Source organism: Chrysochloris asiatica, unplaced genomic scaffold, assembly GCF_000296735.1.
Source record: "Chrysochloris asiatica unplaced genomic scaffold, ChrAsi1.0 scaffold00161, whole genome shotgun sequence".
Classification (NCBI taxonomy): Eukaryota; Metazoa; Chordata; class Mammalia; order Afrosoricida; family Chrysochloridae; genus Chrysochloris; species Chrysochloris asiatica.
This window is the reverse complement of record NW_006408679.1, coordinates 7,668,817-7,694,791: the sequence shown is the minus strand read 5'-3', so window position 1 is coordinate 7,694,791 and position 25,975 is coordinate 7,668,817. Positions and strand designations below refer to the sequence as shown.

The 25,975-nt window shown below is 39.4% G+C and overlaps 1 protein-coding gene across 1 annotated transcript in view; it reads left to right on the top strand.

The window, feature by feature from the left end:
- Positions 1-25,975, top strand: part of DISP1 (dispatched homolog 1 (Drosophila)) — a 72,357-nt gene that overhangs the window by 18,316 nt on the left and 28,066 nt on the right. Inside the window, exon 2 of the mRNA XM_006871149.1 lies at positions 21,529-21,558. Within this exon, the coding sequence (XP_006871211.1) occupies positions 21,529-21,558 (30 nt within the window). The remainder of the gene's footprint in view (positions 1-21,528; positions 21,559-25,975) is intronic.

Genomic DNA, 25,975 nt, shown 5'->3' with positions numbered 1-25,975 from the left:
CCCTCAAGTTTGTAGTTTAAATGTTATACTTCCTCCTGTCCTCTTCAGGATTTTTGTGATGTCTTTGCTATACCTCCCAGGCTGCAGACACTGTAGGCTATTAGAAAATGGAAAACAGTGCAGACCTTGTCCATTATAATTTCATGCAGTCTGACGTAACCCAGCCCTCACTGTTGACTCCCAAGCACATTGCCTGCAGTAGAGCTTTTTGACTTGCTTCTCCACCTTTACTTTACACAACCCCCTTGATACATGGTCAGTGGTATAGATTGACTTATGTCTCCCCAAAATGTGTCAGCTTGGCTGGTCTTTGATTCTCGTATTATGTAATTATCTTCTGTTGTCTGATCTCATGTGATTTTCCTGTGTGCTATAAATCCTAAACCCTATGATGTTAATCTACCACTCATTTGTCAGTTTGTCATACCTTGATGGCTTGTGTATTGCTGTGATGCTAGAAGCTATTCCCCAGGTATTTTAAGTACCAGCAGGGTATCCCCATGGTGGACAGGTTTCGCTGAACTTCTAGTTTAAGACAGATTAGGCAAAGGAGGGGCAGACTACTTATGAGTGAAAACATTATGAATAGCGGTGGAATGCTGCCAGCACCAGACTATTGAGTATTGAAATGTGGTGAAGAGCACCAGGAGATTGTCAGATCTTGTGTCAACAGATGAGCGCCTCAGATTGGAAGGCTCTCCAGATATGACTGGGGAAGAGCTGTCTCCTCAAAGTAGAGTTGACTGTGATGACACAAATGGAGTAAAGCCTTTAGGACCTTCATTTGCTGATACGAGGCACAACTCAAAATGAGGAGATACAGCTGTAAATGTCCATTAATAATCAGCACATGACTATATGGTGTTTGAGTCTTGGGAAGTTGGAAATTGTTAAAAATTAAATGGGACACATAAAGATCAATATCCTAGGCATCAGTTAGCTGTAATGGACTAGTGTTGGCCATTTTGAATCTGACAATCATATGATCTACTATGCTGGGCATGACAAATTGAAGAGGATTGACATTGCGTTTTATCAAAAATAGCATTTCAAGATCTATCTTGAAATACAACACTGTCTGTAATAGGATAATATCCATGCACCTATAAGGAAGAATAACTAATACTACTATTATTCAAATTTACAAACCAAGCACTAAAGCCAATGATGATAACATTGAAGAATTCTTCCAGCTTCTTCAGTCTGAAATTGATCACGTATGCAATCAATATATATTGTTAATTACTGGTGATTGGAATGTACAGGTTGGAAACAAAGAGGAGGGATCAGTAGTTGAAAAGTATGGCCTTGGTGATAGAAATGATGCTGGAGATTGTATGATAGAAATTTGCAAGACCAATAACTTATTCATTGAAAATACCTTTTTTAAGAACATAAAAGACTACTAAACCTGTGGACCACACCGTATAGAATACACAGAAATCAAATGGACTATATCTGTGGGAAGAGTCTGTGGAAGAGCTCCATATCATCGGCCAAAACAAGGCCAGGGGCAGACTGTGGAACTGATCAATTGCTCATATACAAGTTCAGACTGAAGCTGAAGAAATTAAAACAAATCTACAAGAGCCAAAATAAGGCCTTGAACATATCCCACCTGAATTTAGAGAACAGATTTAACATATTAGACACTAAAGACGAAGACCAGAAGAGTTGTGAGATGACATAAAAAATATCATACAGAAAGAAAGCAAAAAGGTCATTAAGAAGACAAGAAAGAAGGAAAAGACCAAAATGGATGTCAGAAGAGACTCTGAAACTTACTCTCTAGCATAGAAATGGTAAAGCAAAGGAAAGAAATGAGAAAGTAAAAGAGCTAAGCAAAATATGATGAAATGTGCAAAGACTTGGAGTTAGAAAACCAAAAGGAAAGAAAGAACAAACTCAACATTAAGGGTTTAAAATCAGGAAAGGTGTGCACCATGGCTACATTCTTCCACTATACTTAATTAAATGCTAAGCAAATGATTCAAACAGCTAGATGATTTGAAGAAGAAAGTGGCATCAGCATTGGAGGAAGACTCATTAACGATTTTGTGATATACAGATGATACAGCCTGAAAGTGAAGTGGACTTAAAATACTTACTGATGAAGATTAAAGACCACAACCTTCAGTGTGGGTTGCACTTCAATGTAAACAAAAGAAAAATGCACACAACTGAATCAATAAATAACATCATGATAAATGGAGAAAAGGCTGAATTTGTCAAAGACTTCATTTTGCTTGCATCCACTACCAACACTCATGGAAGCAGCAGTCAGATGACATATTGCGTTAGGCAAATCTGCTGCACAAGGCCTCTTTAAATTGTTCAAGAACAAAGATATCAGTTTTGAGGATTAAGGTGTGCCTGACCCAAGCCCTGGCATTTTCAATAGCCTAATACGCATGTGAAAGTTGGATAATAAATAAGAAAGAACATAGACTTGATGCAGTTGTATTAAGGTGCTGGAGAAGAATATTGAAAAGTACCATGGACTGCCAGGAGAACAAACAAATCTGTGTTGTAAGAAGTACAACCAGAATGCTCTTTAGAAGCCAAGTTGGTAAGATTTCATCTCTCATATTTTGGACATATTATCAGGAGGAGCCAGTCCCTGGAGAAGGACATCATGCTTGGTGAAGTGGAGGGTCTATGAAAAGTGGAAGACCCCTAATGAGATGAATTGATACCTTGGCATCAGCAGTGCACTCTAGCGTAACAAAGATTATGAGGCTGGCACAGTATTACTGGGCAGTGTTTCGTTCTGTTGTGTATAGGGTCTCTGTGAGTCGGGACCGATTCAACGGTACCTGACAACAACAACATGATGTTAATAACAAAAATTAGAGGTCATTTGGTAATGAGTCAAGGTACTATTTACAGAATTAGGTTGTATGTTGAGTCCATCTCATTTGAGATATAAAAGAGATTAAGCAAGCCAGCAGAGATCAGAACCGAAGAAGAGCTAGGAGAGGAGCAGGCCCTTTGACCCCAGGAACCCTGCACTGGAACCTCCTAGAACCAAGAGATGTGCAGAGATAAAGCTTTCTCCTAGAACCAGCATTATGAATTCAGACTTTTAGGCTCCAAAACTGAGAAAATAAATTTGTTTGTTAAAACCACCTAAAGGCTCCAGGTGGTATGGAGTCCTGTTGTGAAACTGTATGATAAGCTCTGGACTGCTAACTGTTAGTGGTTCAAACTAACCAGCAGCTCCTGGGAAACCCTGTACAGGGTTGCTATGAATCAGAACCAGCTCGATGGTTCTGCTATGTGGTATGTCTGTTTTAGTGGCATTAGATAACAGAGTCAGTATTGCTTACTACTGTATAAAACAGCTGATGTTTGCCAGAGTATAGCATAGCTGTTCATGGTGTGGGGTCTGGAGTAGACTGACTGGGTTTGAATCCTGTCTGTACACTTATTAATTATGAGTTTGGACAATGCATGTAACCTCTCTGTCCTCAGTTCCTCTTCTAGAAAACCTAATTTTCCCTATCTTATAGGGTCATTTTAAGGAATTAAAAATATTTCAATATAAAGTGCTTAGGACAGTGGTTGACACATGTTGGGGTTAATTACCCTTGAATCAGCTCTGACTCACGAACAACAGAACAAAATGTTCTTCATGATCATCAGTTTGCTGGGCACATGTTGTTGTTAAGTACCATTAAGTCAGATCTGACCCACAGCGACCCTGCTAGGCACATACAGTCTCTTAAATCTTGATTGTTACTTGTACTATATTATTATACTTAGTGACCTTACTCTGTATGGTTTTTTTAATGGCCTGCTGTCTACTATTGTTCTGGCACATCCTAAAATCAGCCACCTCTTTGACAAACCTATCTCATTTCTTCTCCTAGTACAGATAATGTACTAGCAGTCCTTTCACTCTAGATCAATGAAGTTCTGTTACTCATCTTACATAGTGGTGGTTATGTGCCGTGGAGTTGGTTCTGACCCATAGCGACCCTGTACAGGGTTTCCGAGGCTGTAAATCTTTACGGGAGCAGAAAGCCTCATCTTTCTCCTGTGTAACAGCTGGTAGTTTCAAATTGCTGACCTTGCGGTTCACAGCCCGATTTGTAACCACTATGATACCAGAGTTCATCTACACCCTATAAGCCATTTGTACAGATATTTCTAAAACCTCACGAGAAAAGATCGATTAATTACTGAGACTGATCTAGAATTGCCCATCTACAATGCTATTAGGACTTCATTCTTAAATACTTCCCTAAATTTACTAACCTGAATTTTATTTAATGTTCTGCTCAAAATGTTACCCATGGCTGTCTAAAAGCAGTTGACTCTTTAGACAAAAGACTTCGATGATGATAAAAGTCTGAATAGTGCTCCATACCTCTTGAGACAGGATATTGGTTGGGAAGAGGTATGGTGGAGCCATTTTGGGTTGTTGGGAGATGTTCTCTGCCTTGATTTGGGTGGTGGGACATGTAAAACTTTACCCTGCTGTACCCTTAAATGTTGTGTCTTTCACTGAAAAGTTGGGTGAAATAGGAATGGTTTAAGAGAATAATGACATAAGAGATTTAAGAACCCTCCAGAAATCCTGAAACTTTTTTTTCATCTAGTTGGCCAGGCCATATTCACTTGGAAGGCAGAGACAATAATTCTATTAATTTTATATTCATGGATGGAGTGAGAAGGAGCAAAGATTTAAGAGCTGGCTCTCTTCCCAAGAGAATTTCTTGATAAACACAACTCTGTTCTGAGCTGCCACCTTGCTGTTTAAGCCTATTCTTGACTTATCAGCTGTCTTGTTATTGGCTATCTCATATTTCTTACCACAGTAAACACTCTGTGCATTAACAATACACGCCTTGCAGCAATGAACACCAAGATGTGAAGCAAGGATGCTGCTGGCTGTGTGTGATGGTTAAGTGTCAGTTTGTCTGGTCCATGATTCCAAGTGGTCGGCAGTCATGCAATGATGTTGTATGGAAGTTATGTAATGATGCAGCCATTTTGAGATCTGAAAGTGGTCATCTTCCATTTTCACATAACACTGAGTTTTGTATAACATTGGAACCTCACCATGTCAACAAGTGAAGAATGGGTGTACATGGTGTTTCCTTGATTTGAAGACAGTACCAAATGTTAGTACTGCTAATAAACAGAAAAATTAAGATGTGTTTCGATTTCAGAACCTAAAAAATGTATTTTGTGACAGGTTCAGATTTGTATACATATTTGCTTTTTCACCTGCATCTTCTGTCAGCCTCTCATCTTCATATTTTGGCACTTGACAGTAGGAGCTATATCTTAGTTTTTACTGCTCGAGTGCTTAGTGATTTGGAAGTTTTAGGGAGCCTGGAGGAGAGATGACAAAAGGAATTGACTTAACAATGCCGAGAAAATAAAAGGCTACCCTTGGGGAAAGTAGTAAGACATCTCTTCCTTTTCATTGCCAAAGATGATATGATAGAAGTAAGCCAAGATTATAGAAAGCTTTCAGTTTTCCATATAGAAGAGCCAGCTTTAAGGCCAGAAAGAAGGGATAAGTCAGATGTTTTGAACATTATGACATGAGAGAGCACTTGAAGTCTGCAATATGTACACTTTTTTCTTCCAAAATACCTCCTTCACCTATGACATAAATCAGGCTGTAGGAAACCCCAGGATGTTCAGTTAACTTAGAATTGAATGTGAATTTACTTTATAAGAAACATCTATGCACAAGGAAGTCATATTGCAGACTTGTTGTAACACTGCCCTTGGAGTTCATGCAATTGTCCTGTTATGAAGTTGTTTTGAATGAGCTGAAATACCTTTGGGATACTATGACAGGTGGAACTAACCCTGATAGACAACCTGATAGAACTCGGTGGACCTCTGACTTCCGCGTGGCCCCCATTCTTGAATGGGAACAGACCACAATTCTCAAAATCCAAGAAATTGAAGGCAACACCTTTCAGGAAGTGGGAGGCATAAAGTAGATCCCCATAATCCCATTATAGGTAATCCCCAATTTTTGACTAGGTTCCATTCTAATGACTCCATTGTAAGTAGGTTCTGATGTAAGTAGAATGCCTTTATTTTTCTTTTTCAATTTTCATTATTATTGCCTTTTATTAGTAGTATCATTATAAATCCAATCTGTATTTGCCTTTGAGGGTTGGAAACATTACATATAAATGTACAGGTTTATTTTAATACATGTGGTTCTGTAGGACCAGCACTGGGCTATGAAACACAAGGTCAGCTGTTCAAACCCAACAGCTGCTCCTCAGAAACTCTCTACAGGGTCACTGTGAGTCGGAACTGACTCAACAGTACTTAACAACAACACATATATTTTAAAAACACACAAAACATAAAACTTGACTGTGAAGATGAGAGAGAGTTGGATGATGCTGACGTTTTGTCTGTTGTGGTAATAACTCCATTTGTAGGCTGTTCTGAGACCCTGGGAATGGAGGTGGCATTTCTGGTGAGAAACTGAGTGAGAGTTGTCTGTACGGTCCTTTTCTTTCTTTCTTCATATATTCTGTGGTAACATCTGTTTCCCAAATCAATTTTAGCAAAAGGATCAGCATTTCAGTCCATGTTTTCAAGCAATGGAAGCCCTTGATTCCATTTAGAAAAAGACTCCTGCTGATCCTTTCACTGTAAAATTTCCTGACAGTTTCTGTCTTTCTTCTTACTCATTATTTCTTTCTTCTCCATCATTTCTTTTCCTCTTCAAAATCCATTAGGTGCGGATCTTTCAGTTCCCCTTCTTCATGATCTGTGAGCCTTTTCACAGCAATATCAAATGTCAACATTCTTGCCATATGGGTAATTTTTCCACTGATCTCTTCCATTATATTATTCTGGTCAAATGCTTGGAACATGTTCACATAACTCAGCAATTTTTTTCCATATCCCCTGCAAGCATTTTCCTGTAATTTCCTCCTGTTATGTGCCGTGGAGTCGGTTCCGACTCATAGCGACCCTGCACAGGGTTTCCGAGGCTGTTAATCTTTACGGGAGCAGAACGCCTCATCTTTCTCCCGCGGAGCAGCTGGTAGTTTCAAATTGCTGACCTTGAGGTTCGTAGCCTGATTCATAACCACTATGCTAGGAAGGTGTATTAACATTAAGATGTACACAAAAAAAGATGGCTGTAAGTGCACTTCACCATAACTTTCATATGTTTTAAGTTGGGGACTACCTATATTTTCCCAGCTCAATTTTCCTAAATCTTGCTAATAAAATGGGTACCAATTACGAAGTTTTTGTTACCACTTTTGTAAGGACCAGTCAGCCTCAATCTGTATTCATCCCCATTGATAATTAAGCCCCAGTGAGCAACTGTTAACTAGGACACCAAACCACATTTGGATGGTTCAGCTGAACCCTGGGATTTCAGGCCTTGGCTGCTCAGGCGTGCCATGATCAGCACAATACTAGGATGCCAGGTATTTTATGCAAACACTTTTTGGGCTTCCATTTCCCCTTTAAAGCAGGGTTTTACAGAAGATGATAATTGAAACATTGCAAAATAATAGGGCAAGATTAGATGATTCAATAAACGTACTTAGGGAAATTAGCCTAACTGTTTGGGGCAAAAAAATGAAGATCAATCATACCAAACAACAAAATAAATTCAAATCGATCAAAACATCAAATATTAAAAAATAAAAGTGTAGATAAGCTTACTCTGGGTTTGTGCGGAGGGGTGGGGGGGGACGTCCTGTGGGTTAATGCTCTGGACTGCAAAGTTGGTTTGAAGCTCACCAGATGCTCACCAGAAACAGGATATAACTTTGCTATGGGGCGGAACTGACTTGACGACACTTAACAACAACATACATACATATATGTATATATATGGCTCCTGGTGTGGTCCTGTAGGATCAGCACTGGACTTTGAACCACAAAGTCAGCAATTCAAACAACACAATATGTGTGTGTGTATAAATATAAAGATAGATAGAGAGAGAGGTATAATATCTAACTAACATTTGAATCAAGGATGACTTTTGATCTATAAACTATAAACTGTAAAAGTAGTAATAGAGAAATTACAACTATGAAAACTGTAAAATCATGTCCAAAGAAATCATGGTAAAAAATATACCACAAACTAGAAGAAATATTTGCCCAAAATAGGTGATAATAATAGAAAAATTACAGCTATTGAAAACTTTGAAATCATGTCCAAAGAAATCAGGTTAGAAGACATACCACAAATTAGAAAAGAAGTTTGCCAAAAATAGGTGATTGCTTATTTTCCAATTACCAGGGCACTACCAAACTCAATCCGTGACTTCTTGACCGTGGCTTATACCTTTACTATATAATTATGATCAAAAGTAACATTTTCAGACTATTTTTATACATGTAAGCAGGAAATTTCAGTCATGGTATGACACTGTACTGCTAACCACAAGGTCGGCAGCTCAAACCCACCAGCTGCTCCTCGGAAATCTTAACAGGGTCGCTATGGGTCAGAACTGACTTGACACTTGACAACAACAAAGCAGGAGATTTAAGTAAATGAACAGAGCAATACGATTTACCTGCAGTGCGGGAGGATCAAGTGAATGAGACTGGACATGTCACAGTAAGACGTGCAGTTTGTGCGTGGGCACGCTATGCCACAGCTATGTAATTTCATCAGTTCCACACATTTTATGGAGTCCTGGTGTGGTGCTGTGGGTTAATGCACCAGACTGCAAAACCATTTGAACTGCAAGGTCAGCAGTTCAAGTTCACCAGCTGTTCCTAGGAAACCCTATACAGGGTCGCTATGGGTCAGAACTGACTCAACAGTACTTAACAACAACACTTTTTATGTATAGGCACATTTTGACATGGATGTGTTATTTCCAGAAAATCAGAACAATGGAGTATCCGTTTAAAAAAGTTTATGAGCTAGCTACTCAAGTAAAGATCCTGCATTATTTTTCAAAGCATTTTTGAAAAAAACCAAACTAGTTCTTACCTATCTTGTGAAGGAGCCCTGGGAGCATAGTGGGTTACTACTTGGCCACTCTGTGAGACAGATGAGGCTTTTTGCTCCTGTAAAGGTTTACGGCCTCTGAAAACCTCTATAGGGTCACATGAGTCAGAACCGACTGCATAGCTCACCACCACCAGCAGCAGCCCCCTACCTCATGAAGGAATCCTTTTTGACTATTCACATGAAAAATTTGAACATAGAATTTTAGTTAAGAGAACCCAGATACCAAGTTTTACCATAGCAGAATGTTGAAATACTTCCCAAGAGGCTCAAATCTGTGGTAGTTTGATCTGAAGTTTACAGTATTTCACAGCAAGAAAGGATCTTAGAAAAACTTTAATCCAACTCTCTTTATTTTGCAGAAGAGAAAATTGAGGCTAGAGAACTTGAAAAATAAGGGTGGTGGTGTGCCGTGGAATTAGTTCCAACTCATAATGACCCTGTACAGGGTTTCTGAGGGTCTGAATCCTTATGGGAACAGAAAGCCTCATCGTTCTCCCATGGAATGGCTGGTAGTTTCGTACTACTGATCTTGAGGTTCGCAGCCTGACTTGTAATCACTACGCTACCGGAGCTCCTTAAAAAATAAAGGTAGCACTCAGTAAAAGATCTTCGGACTTCATGTTATGAACTTTTAAACACATTATGCTTAGAATAAAGTCCTTAAGCATTCCCATATAGTATTGAAGTATTGTTGATGTATGAGGGGCTTGAAAAGTTTGTGAAAAAAATCAAATTAAAAGATAATGGAACTTTTCCATGAACTTTTTTTTGAATCCTCTTAGTCTCGTTTCTCTAGAGAAGCAAATACAATAAAGCGCATATGTGAAGTTTGTATCAAGGAAATGGCTCACACAGTTGTATAGATGAGCAAGTCCTAAGTCTTTGGATCAGATGAACCAAAATTTGTAGGTCAGGTAGATAAGATGACAGGCTGCTGAGGACTCCCAGGTCCAGCAGGCCAATGACTCAGGTGTGGATAATTAGTCAAATGCAGGATCCGGACCCAGCAGAAAACAAGCAAACCATGCCCGAGTATCCAATGTGTTGGAAACCGGCCACAGCCCCAAGGAAATTTCCTTTCAATTGATTGAGTGCTCACAGCAGACCTTATCATAAGGGTTGATTGCATTAAATTAAATCTCATCATAGGAGATAATGATGTTATTAACTGCCAAACCACTGAGAATCCTGTCGATACAAAACATTAACTATCACAGCCTCCTTTGTATATACCGTTTTTCCACAAATAATGCACCCACATAAATAACCTTCATTCACATATAACATGCAGAAATGACAAAATTAAGTTTTTAAAGTTCTGGAATAGTAAGTGCATCCATGCATACCACACATGTCTCATATTTCCAGGCATGAATTTTGGCCTCATTCACCCTCATTCCATAGTCCAAAATGTTACTCTTGGTCATATTTGTGTAATAAAGGTGTATACCATGGTCAAGAAGTCAAGGATCAAGTTTGGTAGTCTTTGTTCTCTAGTGCTGCTATAACAGAAATACCACAAGTGGATGGGTTCAACCAGTGTATTCCCTCACACTTCAGGAGGGCTAGAAGTTTGAAGTCAGGGCACCAACTCTAGGGAGAGGCCTGCTCTCTCTGTTGGCTCTTGTTTCCTTTCAGCATCTGTGAGCCCAACATTCCTGGGAGATCTTTGTCTTGAAGATCTCCATCAGTCTTTCCCTGGAATAGCTCAGTGCAGGGAAACCATGGTCCATAGAATATTCCATTCCTAGCTCTCTTTCTTGGTGGTAGTAGGTCTCTGCTTCTCTCTCTCTCCTTTTGTCTCTTGTAAGATAAAAAGAGATGCAGACCCCAAAAAAATAAAAACAGGGATATTTCCTTTACATCAGAGCTGGGCTGTGACCTAAGGCAGGGTGTTGCACCTTTATCCCCTTACAATTGATTGGTCGGTCAAATCACATCACATCATGGAGGATGATTGCTGGCAGATTGTATCATTGCATAACACCAAACGCCCGTCAAGTTGACACATATTTGGGGCACACAATTCAATCCAGGACAGCCTGTAATAGGGAAATAAACCATTGAAACTGTGTTTGGGGTTCTATTAACTTCAGTTGATAATCCTGTCGATGTTGTTTTTGAGTCAGCAGTTGGAACCTGGAACCTACCGAGGCTTGTCCATAAACCACATGCTGTCAATTGGAAGCATAAATAAAGTAAAGCCGGCTTTGGCATAAGTGGCATCAAGGGTAGTTATCAATAAGAATCTTGATTCAATTTGCATTGTAAGTATTGTAGTCTTCTTCCAATTCTGGCTTTTAGTTGGAGATGTCAATAAAGCAAATCTAATAAAGGATCACTCTTGACTCATCAGTTGAATGCTAAAACCTTACTGGATCATCTTTACTGAAGCCATTAAGCTATGTTGTTGTTAAGTGCTGTCAAGTTGATTCCGACCCATAGCGACCCTGTACAGGGTTTCCAAGGCTGTAAATCTTTATGGGAGCAGAAAGCCTCATCTTTCTCCCGCGGAACAGCTGGTAGTTTCTAAATGCTGACCTTGCGGTTCGCAACCCGACCCGATTAGTAATTACTATGCTACCAGAGCTCCTTAGATCTGCTTATTTCATAGTCAGTGTCATTGATCAATGATCGTGAATTACCTTAGTATAAGTTTCCAAGCATATATAAAAAGACTCTTGAGGTACCACATTTAAATTTTGCTATCCTTTGATTGGATGAGGAGCTCTGGTAGTGTAGTGGTTACGAATCGGGCTGCGAACCTTAAGGTCAGCGGTTCGAAACTACCAGCCGCTCCGTGGGAGAAAAATGAGGCTTTCTACTCCCGCAAAGATTTACACCCTCGGAAACCCTGTACAGGGTCGCTATGGGTTGGAACCGACTCGACGGCACTTAACAACAACAACATCCTTTGACTGGAGCCAAGTAGTATCAATTGCACACATTTTTTCAGTATATAAATCTTAGAACCCTTCAGTACCATGTTGTTGTTGTTATTAAGTTCCATTGAATTGGTTTCAACTAATAGTGACCCTGTATAGGGTTTCCGAGGAGTGGTTGGTGAGTTTGAACCACCAACCTTGCATTTCAAGACCACTCTGCAGTCTAGCGCATTAACCCACAGCACCACACAAGGACACCTTCAGTATCATATCAGGAATTAAACACAAGTCCTACTATCAACCTCCAATGGAAAGCTGTTTTGAGGGTGAAAGATAAAAGCATCAGAGCAGAAGTCAGTCCAAGGTTATAGAGTTTTTCATTAGCGAATGGAGAAAGGTAAACAAGGAGCTAGAGAAAATGAATCCATGAAAATGCACAGCAATGGCATGAGTTGAAGAATAACTTTGAAAATGGGTTATTTCTAAGAAGGAACAAAATCAAGTTGTCTCTACAGTCACAATTCAGATCAAACTGAAGCTTCTGGCAAATGAAAGAAATCCCAGGTTTTAAGGCGTGTACCACCTTGACTTCCAAATTAAGAAAAAAGGAATTGCCTTTCCAAGAGAACAAAACCACTGCAGGCCAGCAACTTCCAGATGACTAGAGCAAAAGATGATCAACTTCCACGAATTCATTACTAAAGAAATCTTTTGCGTTCCTTATCTCTGCAATTGCTGCTGTTGTTAAATGCCATTGAGCTAGTTCTGACTCATAGTGGGTTTTCGAGGCTGTAAAGTCTTTGTATGAACAGAAAGCCTGATCTTTTTCCTGTGGAGCAGCTGCTGGGCTTGTGGTTTGCAGTCCAGTGCTTATTCTACAGAATTACTGTACTTTTATCTCTGCAATGGCTGTAGTTAATACAGAAGTGGTTCTGATGTCTTTTGACATTCTAGCCTCCAGAAATGTTATGTTTCAGGTACAAAAAATAGTAGCTATTACAACTGGCCACAAAAGGGCTTGTTTCACTGTAGTCCTTGGATGCACTGGGAGTGAGGTGAAATTAAAACCAATGGAGATTTTCCAGAGTTACCATGCCCCACCGAAAATTTGCCCACCGGTGTAGTTGTACATTGTAATAAGGGATGGATATTAAGAAAGGGGTGGTGGTGGTGATGATGGTGGCATGCTGTGGAGTTGATTCTTAGTGGCCCTGTAAGTCTTCACAGGAGCACAAAGCCTCATCTTTCTCCCATGGAGCTACAGGTAGACTCGAACTACTGACCTTGCAGTTAGCAGCCCAGCTCATAATCTACAATGCTATCAGGGCTCTTTATAAAGAAAGTTGTTGTGTACCATCATGTTAATTCTGACTTATATCAACCTTATATAGAGTGTTTAAGGAGAGTGACTGGTGGGTTTGAACCACCGACCTTATGGCTAATAGTCCTTATAGGTTCTTATGCTATAGTGAAGTACCAGGACTCCTGTTAAGAAAGTATGGGTAGATAAATGCCATTGGGTCAGACAGAAGATTCTTTTCAAAGGAGTCTTGACTAATTTAAAACACTATGGCTGCTCCCAAAGAAAAAAAGGCTAAAAATTAATTCAACTGGTGCCCATATAGGAGTCATACCTGGTGGTCTTCCCTGCAGACTGCGCTGCTACATACAGTGGTCCGTCATCTGTTCAGGACTTTTGTCAGAAGAGAGTGGGATGAACGGATACAGCCTGGGATACACTGAGTTCACACCATCAAGATGACTGAAGCGGATGACGTTTACACAAGTCTGCCAGGCTTCTCCTTGGGGTTAAGTATCCTCCAGAAACCATCTGTAACAGCTTCAGAAAGACTGGGAGATGTGCCAGCTGCTATCAATGATGAAGATGAAAATACCAAAGACGGTGATAATGATGACATTAGTTTAGAAGTCATTGCAGGTGTGTTTCTGCAGGCAGCTCTGAGAGATTTCAGTGATGATAGTGGTAAGAGATCGGACTTTGAAGGCTTCCAGGAGTTGGATAAATAAACAAAAAAACGATGTGTTTTTAGACGAAAACACAATTTCTTCTGGTGATTTTTATTTGTTGATCTCAAAGATACTGATTATCAAAAATTATATTTCAGTTTAAGATTTACAGAAGCAATCATATACAAACAGCATCTGGTTCTTGAAGCTTTTGGCCTAGTATCGTTTCTTACTTAATGATTTCTAGCTCTTTGTGCATTCATACTGTTTGGTATCAGTATGGTGTCTTATTTTCATCATGAGCTTATTCAGTTCACTGGTTGCCATTGGTTTAGAAAAATACCTGCCTTGCATGAAGTTTCTGTGAGATCAGCTTTATCCAAGTAACATTCTTTTGTACAGTAAAAACTTGAAATTGAAGGTGGCAACATTTAAGAAATACTGGTATAGCTTGCAGGGTTGCATAGTTTATAAAGATACAGTTGTTGTTAAGGGCCGTTGAGTCTATTTTGACCCAAAGCAACCCTGTAAAGGGTTTCTGAGGAGTGGCTAGTGAGCTTGAACCACTGACTTTGCAGTTCAGTGCATTAACCCATGGTGCCAGACCAGGACTCCTGGTAAAGATGAGGGGCTTCAAAAGGTCATGAAAAAATTACATTATCTTTTAATCCCATTTTTTCATGAACTTTTTAAGTCCTCTTGTCTAAACATATAATGAATGTGTGTTTTATGTGTAAAAATACAGCAGTGGGCTTAGAAGTTGCAAACAGAATCTACAGCGTTGTGCATCGAGGTTAGCCTAACTGTTGAAATACTGGAGTCTAACAAGGTTATCATTGCATCTTAAGAACATGTAGTTTCTTAGGATGTTTCCCTCCTTTTTCTCCAGAAAACTGTCTTGTCTTCAGTCTAATTGGTTTACTATTGTTGTTGTTGTTATGTGCCATGGAGTCGGTTCCAACTCATAGCGACCCTGTACGAGGGTTTCCGAGGCTGTAAATCTTTACGGGAGCAGAAAGCCTCATCTTTCTCCCGCGGAATAGCTGGTAGTTTCGAACTGCTGACCTTGCGGTTCGCAGCCCGATTCGTAACCACTACAGTTAATTTTTTTTTAATCATACTTTTGACTGAGGAGAAAATCCTTTTTATAATCAGTATTATTTTTATAGACACTGGGTGGCTTCGAATTTTACTTTAGCTTTCATTTTTGCAAACGTTTGACAGTTGAATTACATAAATTTAATTTTTAAGCTCAAGGGTAGCCATGAGAAAGTATAGTTATGGAAGAAAGATTGATGTCATTATATTTTTTTGTTCTTAAAAGCATAACTAAAGAATGTATATAGAAATTTAAGGGAATAGCCTATCAGAAAAATGAAGATATCACAACAGCTGCAAGGTATTGGTTACACTGTTGGAATTCATTTTGCATTTTGATACAGTGGATTTTTATTATGGGGTTGTTGGTTTTTAAATCCCCCCCCCCCAGGTGTTTTTTGGTTGGTTTTTTTTTTTTTTTTTTTGCTAGCAGGCATGACTAATAACCTTTTTTTTTTTTTTTTTCCTAATAACCTTTTAAACTCAAACTTGGATAATATTGGGTAATTTTGTAGGGGCAAAGGAATCCAAAATATGTGGGGAATGAATTTAAGAAAAATTAAGCAATCTTTGTTGTAATTTGGAGCACAGGTAATACTTGTGAAATTGAACAAAACGTAGACATAATATACTAAAAATATTGGAAATGAAGATATTGGTTCAGTTTGTACAGTAGGGGTGTTATGTGCACATGTGCCATTTGTTCTTCAATAATAAGCTTTTTCCTCCTTAGCTTTTGCAAACAGCATCTGATAATCCGCATGCATCAGTGTATGCCTTTTCTTTGTTATTTTCTTTTTGGTATGGCTCCAGAATCAGCAACTAAAGTGAGGAAATTTACATTCTAGAGCTTTCACTCTGCCATTGAGTTGCATTGTGATCTTGGACCTTTCCCCCTTTGTTATGTGAAGGAATTAGATGGGATGACTTTTAAGATCCCTTGCAGTTTGAATAATCTCTTGTTTTAATTAGGCTTGTGGATATGATGCCATTAATTTTTGTGATACTGAGCTAGTTGCAAGTTCCCTTTTAATCTTGTAAAGCAGATCATAAACATACAGTGGTTTTATGAATAAAAGGCATTGTGCTGAAATCTGCATCGTTCTTTGGCTTTCTTAACTGATGCCTGAATGCTCTTTTCCAGATGGTGTAGCAGTAGTATCAGCAGCATTAATCATACTAACAATAATAGTAATAATAGCACCCTTAATCCTTGGATAATACTTGATAGGTTACAGAGAGCTGCCACCTATACTAGTTCATTTGTAACTCTTACTATGTAGCACTGTAAATTACTGTGCTGGCCAGTAAAGTTGGTTTGAACCATAAGGTGTAGGCTGTTCAAGCTCACCAGCCGCTCCTAGGAAATCCTATACAGGGTCTCTGTGAGTCAGAACCTACTCAACAGCACAACAACATCCTGTCTTACAAATCTTGAGAAATTAAGACATCTTCAAGAACATTCAACTAATGAGTTCCAGAGGGCAGATTTTACCTCACATCTTTTGATTATTAATTTCACTAGGCGTTTAGAGATGAAATACTTCATCCTCAAAATATTTGTTTGATAAGTACTAAACTGATTCTTTAACATAATAAAGTGCTTAGTACTTAAGTGCCGTAGAGTCAGTTCCAACTCATAGCAATCCTGTGTAGGGTTTCCAAGGAGTAGCTGGTGAGCTTGAACTGCCCAACCTTGTGGTTCAAATAGACCTTGCAGTAGAGCTTATGAACCCGCAGCACCAAACCAGGACTGTTGTTGTTAAGTGCTGTTGAGTCGGTTCCGACTCATAGCGACCCTGTACAGGGTTTCCGAGGCTGTAAATCTTTAATGGAGCAGAAAGCCTCATCTGTCTCCCATGGAGCGGCTGGTAGTTTCGAACTGCTGACCTTGTGGTTCACAGCCCGATTTGTAACCACTACGTTACCAGAGGTCCTTAACCCAGGACTGTTGTTGTTGTTGTTGTTAAGTGCTGTGCCGTCAAGTCGGTTTCGACCCATAGCGACCCTGAACAGGGTTTCCGAGGCTGTAAATCTTTACGGGAGCAGAACGCCTCATCTTTCTTCCGCGGAGCAGCTGGTAGTTTTGAACTGCGGACCTTGCGGTTCGCAGCCCTATTCGTAACCACTACCAGAGCTCCTTTAACCCAGGACTAGTACTCTTTAAATGTTAGTTCTCCTCCAACAACGTTTCCTGCCCTCCTAGTTTGTTTGTATTTTGTGTTATCAGTTGTGTCTCTGTTCATTTATATATAGCATTCCAGACATCACGATGACCCACACTTTTGAGTCAGTATCTCTTGAACTTTCAGGAACTGTATTATGCAAATTGTTGCTAAAGTGCCATTGAGTTGGTTCCAACTAATAGCAACCAACAATACAGGGTTTCCAAGGAGCAGTGGGTGAGTTCAAACGCTAACCTCGTGGTTCAAACTGACCTTGCGGTCCCGTGTTTATCCTACAGCACCACACCAGGACTCCGTTATGCAAGTAGTTGTGGTTATTCTTAACCTTCAAATCACTTGACACAGACCATAAACATTTAGCTCTGGTGCATAAAAGATGAATTAGAGGCCAACCTTAGCTTGTCTGCAGGTATCTGTTTCATCTTTATGATAGAACCAAGAATACCAGTGATGATTCATGGAAATACTTAATGATAAAGACTAGCTTTGTTTTTGTTGGAAACCTTTTAAAGAATGCTCAGCAAAGTGTGGATTCTTTACTTTCAGATATTTTCTTCCTAACATACCAACACTGAACTGAAGTATTGCTTTCAGAATACCCTTTTACCAAAAGGTAATAATATGGTCCAATTCAATGCAACCCAATATTGGGATTACCTTGTGCTGCTTTAAGCACTTTCTTGCTTAAATTTGCCTACTACCTGTAAAGCTGAAAGCATCTCTCCTACACAGCAGTTTAGTTGTTCAGAAATACACAAAGGTATTTTTCCCACTGCTTTGATTTTTCTGAATACAAGAAAGAGCTATTAGAATTTTGTGAAATCCGATACTGTCCTTTGTAACTGGTGATATTAATCCTGCAGCTGTGTGCTGAATAGAGCTCTCTGGAGTGATGGTAGGTTTTCATGCTTTAGCATTCCCATTTCCCTCATCCTAAAATCTCCCCCTCTCTCCCCAAACATTAGTATAGGAGAGGGAAAAGATGAGGAAAACAGAGACTTAACACACATGGAGACCATTTGTAGCTTTGCAACATATTTTTCTGTTTTTGTGTGTGTGTGAAAAATGTTCCCTCCCATTCTTTGCCTCCCCCCCTCCCCTTCTATTACCTTTAAAATGTTACTCTGTCTCTGTATCTGCTAAGCCCCCATTGTCTTGATGACCCTGCTCAGTACCTCTTACCCTTCCTCCTTCTGAGAACTTTACAGTCCTCTTAGCTGTGCCCTAACGGGATCTGAGCATACACACCACAGTTCACTTGTCAGCAGAAGCCTGGAGCCAAGCTTCTCAACTACCAGAACACTTCTGAAGTGTCAGAACATTTATTACCAAAACCCTCATTAAAACACCCACCAGAGTCCCCACCTAAGATTATTTTATTTATTTTTGCTTTAAACATGTGGTAATGAAGAGTGAATGAACCCTAAAAAAGATAGGTTCTCTCTGTAATAGAATAGAGGTGGTTGTTTTTAGCTGGCATCAAGTGAATTTGAACTCATAGCAGCCCCACGTAGCAGAGTAGAACTGCTCTGTCCAGTTGTCTAGTTTACAGCTCTTGTGAGTTCAAACCATCACCAATCTTTAGGTCGTTTTGGCACACTTAACCACTGCGCCACCAGGGCACCTTGTTATAGAGGTCAGGGTTTGGGGTTTTTAAAAAATATTTTTATTGTGATGGTTAAGTACCGTCAAGCCAGTTCCAATTTATAGCTAATCTGTATTGCAACTCTGAGGAGTGGTTGGTGGGTTTGAACCAACAGCCTTGCAGTTAGCAGAGCCATGCTTAATTTGTTTGGAAATTGAGGTGAAAAATCATCTTTATTTTTAGATAGATGTTGAAAGTAGCAAGTCTAAAGGATTTTTATAAATGGAGGAAGACTACATTTGATCTATGAACATGTAGAATGGATTCCTTCGTTTGCCTCTTTACTCACATAGTTTCTGGTAAGAGATTGTAAAGGCAGAATGGAAGATTCTGCAGCACCATGTAAACCAAACAGTTTTCATGTGTTACCTGTAGTTGTGGTTTGAGTGTTTCAGACATCTGTTTGTCATGTCTGTTAGTATAGACACTTCAAAGGGATCAAATGTTTTCCCAAGAGGTATCTTGTGGTAACCCCAATTTTTCTTTTTCAACTAGTGTCTACAATCTCTACTTATTGTCTCAAATTGAACATAAAATGAAACCCTTACTCAAGTGGAAAGAATGTGATGAATCCTATAGTTGTTTCTGTCTCTAGGGAGTAAACTAGTTAGTGATCCATAGATTTTGCAGTTAAAAGAAAGTTAGTGGGGCTGTGTAGGAGGAATGAAAGTATTTCCATTTGTTATCACCCAAAATATACATAATAAAATATCGCTGCTTTGTAACTGCATAATATGGTCTTTTCCAGAATTGTGGCTCTAGGGAACATTTTAGGCCTGAAGATAACAAAATCTATTAACTTTTCATGGAAATTCAAGAAGTACTTTTAAGACTGTACAACAGGAAAGCTGGGAGTGAAAAATGATGCTTTTGTGCACAAGTTAAGTACTTTGCTTCCCTGTTCAGTTTCTTATTCCCTCTCAGAAAATAAGTTTCCTCTCATAGCTTATTAAAAAAGTACAGCACATTCTTTAAAAATCAATCTAAATGATTGTGGTAATGGCTGTACAACTCTGTGTATGTTCTGAAAACCATTGAAATGTATATTTTAGGTAGATGAATTGTATAGTGGATGAGTTAGAGCTCTAAAACTGGTCATTGAAAAATCAATATATCATTGTATTTGAAAACATTATATTTTACAGTAGATGTTACCAAAAATACTAAGTGTACTTCATGCTGCTTCAGTAGTGAATATTTTTAATGAAAGACACAGAGAGAGGCAGAGGGAACAGAAAAGAACAAAAAGCTAAACTTACCTATGTTGATATTTCTGTTCCTAGCTTCTTTTTTTATCCCTTGGCTACTGAATTCATCAAAGCTGTTGAGACTGATAAAGTCATAAAAGATCCTAATTCATTAATCTAAAAAACATAATTCTGACATCCACAAAGAACCATACATTTTATGAGACTACAGGCATATGGGAAAAAAAGATATGGATCTTGTTTTGTGTCTTTTATGTCTTTTGGTCTTCTTTGGGGGAGGGGGTCCTCAAAATAAATGATCTTTACCATAGATTTTTAAATGCATATTTTTTTTGGTGTTCTTAGTTAATGCCGTGAATGTTTGGTTTCATAAACCAAAAACCAAACCAACTGCCATCGAGTGATTCTGACTCACTGTGACCTTGTATAGGATTTCTGAGACTGTAAACCTTTCCAGGAGCAGAAATCCTCATCTTTCTCCTTTGGAGTATCTTGTGTGTTTGAACTGCTGGCTTCATGGTTAACAGTCCAGTGCTATACCACCACCAGGCCTCCTTGTTCGGTCTCATACTTGCTCTTAAATGAAGGAGTTCTCCTATGTTGGTCTTACTGGAAACTCTATTCCACATCTCCACAAAGAAAATATAATTCTTGTATGAAAGGTTATTACTTGGTGATTATCCCTGAGTTTTCCTCCTTGGTTTTAAACATAGACACATACACAGGACAGAGAGCAGCAGACATTAGGCATCCAGAGACTCTGCTGCAAACATCCTCCTTGCCCAAAGACAACTGAGGCCCAACTCCAGATTGGGGCCTGGAACGGAATACATGCTTCAAGATTCTTTCTGGTCCTTGCAGTCTGTGAGGATGTTCTACCTCCTGGATTTTGATGTTTTAACTGACTTAAATCCCTAATGAAGACATGTAAATAAAGTGTGGTTTTAGCACATGTTACATCTTTCATGTGAAAAGAGTTCTAGACTGTACACGGCATGGGGAAGAGGTGCTTGGATTTATTAACCAATAGATGTTGAAACTGATTGCGATGTTAAAAATGGAAAGGCGGAAGAACAACTGCTATCCTGAAGAGGAAATGGACTATTCCTTATACAAGAAGGTCCTGGTGTCCTATTTAAAATAAAATATGTTGAAGAATACTTGATAAGTACAGAAGCAGCTGAGATTAGAGATTTAGGTGTGTGGATTTCTATTGTGAGACTGGTGAATGAATTTTGTAGCTATAGAACTCAGAGAATGTTGCACAGTACGGTTGTGATAACATAAGGAGAGTATGATACCAAGTCTGGGAAGATGCTGCTTCCTGACTAGCCACACTCTCCTCATCTACCTGGTCTACAAGATGGCCAGCAGTCATTGCTAAACCAAGTGTGTTAAAGAAAACTCTCCAAGAGATTTTCTTTTTTAAAACTTCTGTGATTCTTCCATGGAGAGATAAGAAAAAATGTTAAACACATATCTAAAGCCGTTGTACATGTTTTGGTACTTTGTTTTTTATTCTTTTTCCTTTGCTTTTTTTATTTTTTATTTACAGACCATCCAGGCCTTTCAAGTTACCAAAAAGGTAAAGTGATCTTGGTCATCTTGTTAAATAATAAACTTACCTGCATGCTATTTCCTTTCTAATATTTTTCTCACACTTTGCTGATGTTTCCAGCTTTCTCCTTCTAATTTTTTGTGAAGGAAAAATAAATTCCTTAGAGTTGGCTGCTTAAGAAATGCTCTTTCTAAAAGTGATTTTTAATCTCAAGGTAGATTTTGAGCTTTTATATTTTATTTGTATTTAATCATTTATATTTGGTTAAGTGCTTTGCATTCCTTCTTATAATAGATTGGCTTATCAGTGTCTTACACATACATACAAGGGCACATCAAAAAGTATTGCTACAGAATCAAAGAAACCTTTATTAAACAAAAAATATCCAAATGTGGGGATACTGTTTCTCAGCATATCCTTCATATAGGTCTATGCACCGATAAAGGCAGTGTTTCCATCTCTAACCCTTCCCCAAAGAATTCTGTGCTCTTCAATTATCCACACATCAAAATGGCAGTTGTAGTCTCCTCTTGGGACTCAAATCGTGTTCTTTGAATTTTGGAAACAAAAAAGAAGAATTTAGAGGAAAGATTAGAGCTGTAGCTCGGATGGGATGGTGGTTGGTGGTTATGTGCTGTGGAGTGGGTTTCAACTCATAGTGACCCTGTATGGGGTTTTCAAGGCTGTAAATCTTTACGGGAGCAGAAAGCCTCATCTTTCTCCCATGGAACAACTGGTAGTTTCGAACTGTACAAGCCCAACTTGTAACCACTACACACCTTGGATGTGGTAGTTTCCCAACAAAGCTCTCCTAGTGCAGCCTTTGCAACCCTTGAAGAATGAGCAGGTACATTGTCATGACGGAAAATAAATCTTTATTGCAATATTCCTGGCCTTTTTCTCACCAGTGCTCGTTGTTGTTGTTAAGTGCCGTGGAGTCGGTTCCAACTCATAGTAACCCTGCACAGGGTTTCCGAGGCTGTAAATCTTTACGGTAACAGATCACCTCATTTTCTCCCGCTGTTAGTTTCGAACTGCTAATCTGAAGGTTGGCAGCCTGACTCATAACCTCTATGCTACCACGGCACCCGTGCAGTTGTCAATTTTCTTAAAACCTCTTCCTAATAAGCTCCTGCATCATCCTGTGTCCTTTGAGAAAATCAATCAAGATTGCTCCTTTGGAATCCCAAAACCAGTTACCATAATCATCTGGGTTGCTCTCTGATTTGACTTGAACTCCAGGTCACCTCAAGAGTCACTGTTTTGATTGGACCTTGTTCTCTGGATCATACTTACAAATCCAACACTAGACCCTTTTACAATTCATCCCATAAAATTGTCTTCATTAGCTTCGATCTTATTTAAAAGACTAATGGAAAGATCAGCTCTTTGAACTAAATGATCTTCATGTATCGCTTTTGGCTCTCATTGAAGCGGAAAGCATGCTGAGGCCAAAATGTTGACTTAAAATTGAAAATGTTGAACCATAGGAGAGCCCAGCTTTAGCAGCTACTGCATCGATGGTTTTTCTAAAGTCTTTTTCCATCAGTTTCCAGACTTTAGCCACAATTTCACGTTTGTTGACAACGATGATTTCGATTCACTCTCCTGACTCATCTTTTAGGTCTTCCTGACCTTCCTTAAAATACTTGATCCATCTAAAAACTGTTGTTTTATGTAGGGCAGTACTCCCATAAACTTGTAGAAAAGCTTCCATGACTTAGGAAGATGTCCACTTTAGTTTTGTTAAAAATTTGATATTAGCCTGTCCCCAAAATCGTCCCCACCCCCATCCCACCTCACAATAGCACACAAAGTATCCTTTTCTCTTTTTTTAATGTATGGTATCGCACTGTGGGATAATGCGCTGGACCACAAGTTCGGTTTGAACCACAGGTTGGTGGTTCCAACTCACTATCCTCTCATTGGAAACCCTATTCAGGGTTGCTATAGGTCAGAACTGACTCGACGGCACTCAACAACAACAACAACAACAACAAAACCCTAACAAGACTAAGGACTTCTGGTATGGCATTGTAGCATCAGCACTAGACTGCAAACCGCAAGGTCAGCAGTTTAAAACCACCAGCTGCCCCTGGGAAACCCTACACAGGGTCACTATGAGTCAGAATCGACTCAACATACTTAGCAACAATGAGACTAAAACAAATGTATAAGGGGGCTTCAAAAAGTTCATGGAAAAATTCCATCATCTTTTTCTTTTCTTTTTTTTTTTTGGAAGCCGCCTCTTATGACTGAGAGAACTTGTCTGCATGCATCACTGATTGCAGAGATTTTTTTCCAGCCCATTCTGTTTAAACCTTTACATGTATGAACTGGAACCCTAAATAGCAATACTTTAAGATTTGCACTTGTTTGCACACACACACTGCTTGCTTATCAACATGGTTAGTTTCCAAAGCCTGGGTTGTTACACGAAAATCAGCATTATGTTGAAAATGGAGGATGACCAAATCAGATCACAGAATGGGGATGGCTGCATCATTATTTAACTGCCAGATTACATCATGACATAAATTCCAAGGGTATCCCTTAATCATGTAATCTTGGAAGGTAGATTGAATTTAACTGTATTTACTAAGGTGAGGTTTTCAAACAAGTTATCTTGGTATCCTCTGTTGTGAAACCATCGAGAAAAGGAAATGTACACATTGTTTATTTCATGCTGGTCCAGTACAGTATTTATGTTGTATGTAGATCCTAACATGAGATGTTAAAGATGATAGGCTATTTTAAACTAGAAGGAGCCCTGGTGATAAAATGGTTATGTGCTCAGTTGCTAACTAAGTGGTTAGCGGTTTGAACCCACCCAAAGGCTCTGCTACCCGTTGTCTGTCAGTTTGTTAATACTGTGGTGGCTTGCATGTTGCTGTGATGACGGAAATTATGCCGCCGGTATTTTAAATACCAGCAAGGTCACCCACGGTAGACAGGTTTCAGATGAGCTTCCAGACAAAGACAGACCAGGAAGACAGAGAGGCGGACTACTTCTGAATATTTAGTCACTGAAAACCTTATGAATAGCAGTGGAACACTGTCAGCACCAGAATACTGAAGCATGATGAAGAGCATCAGAATACTGTCAGACATACTGCAGGAAGGTGAACCCCCTCAGGCTGGAAGGCACAGCTAGGAAAGAGCGGCCTCCTTAGAGTAGAATTGACCATGAAGATGTGAATGGGGTAAAGCTTTCGGGACAGTCATTGCTGATGGTTCACAACTCAAAATGAGAAGGAACAGCTGTAAACATCCATTAATAATCAGAACATGGAATGTATGGAGTATCAATCTAGGAAAATTACAAGTTGTGAGAAATTAAATGGACTATATAAAGATCAATATCCTCTTCATTAATGAGCTGAAATGGGCTGGTATTGGCCATTTTGAATCTGACAATCACAAGGAGAATTCTGCTGGGAGTGACAAGTTGAAAGGGAATGGCATCACATTCATTATAAGAAAGAACATTTCAAGATATGTCTTGAACAAACTCCCTTCCAAGACAAACTCAAAGGGAACACATGAGCAGGCATATAAGCTTGCTGGTGACCACGTTGCTCTACTGGTGAGTGGAAGAGGGGGAAAGGCAGCAATGAAGAAATGGACTGAGTTCAACCACATTACACAGACTCCCATTGACCTGGAGATAAGAGAAAAGGAAGGACTGGTTGGTCTGAAGTGTAGTGAGACCTGGGAACTCCTGAGCCCATAAGGACATAGCCACAGAGGGCTAGAGCTGAGTGTGAAGCATCCAGCTGATATGAAGTGAGGGGAGACACAAGAATGCCCAAACTTACAGATAGTACCCATTTGACCTAGCCTCAATGGCTTTGATGATCAGAACTCGACTATAGGAAGATAAAAAAAAACAGTTTTTGATAAAGGAAACAAGTATAAATTGCTACAGTTTGATGAACTTGACCTATACTTACGGATGTAGTAGCTTAAATACCAGCTGAGAGGGAAGGAGTCTTCACATCAAGTATCAATCATATCCCCTCTGTACACAGGGTAGATAGGGATGAGCAACTTAGATATTGGCTACGTAAAATGAGTGGGTGATAAAGGCACAAAATGACTGGCCTACAACTTTTCAAGAGGGAGTTTAGTTTAAGAGTGTGTGGGGAAAGGTAGAATCCCCACTGAATAGTTTTCGTCTTGTCTAGAGGGGGTTGATGAAAGAGATGGGGATAAGATTCTTATGATTCAGTAGTGAGTAATTGTTATCATGACTAATTGTGACTGTCACAACTGTAAAGGTAGAAGTTCTGTAACAAAAAGGGGGGAGTAGTTAATATTACAGTCCAGAAACAGAGAACCCTAGGACCATCAAGGGAAAACAGCACGAGTGGAATGTGGGACCCTCTGCAGAGAAACAGTGACATCAGAGATGAAGACATGGAGTGAGCAAGCAGCTGAGGAC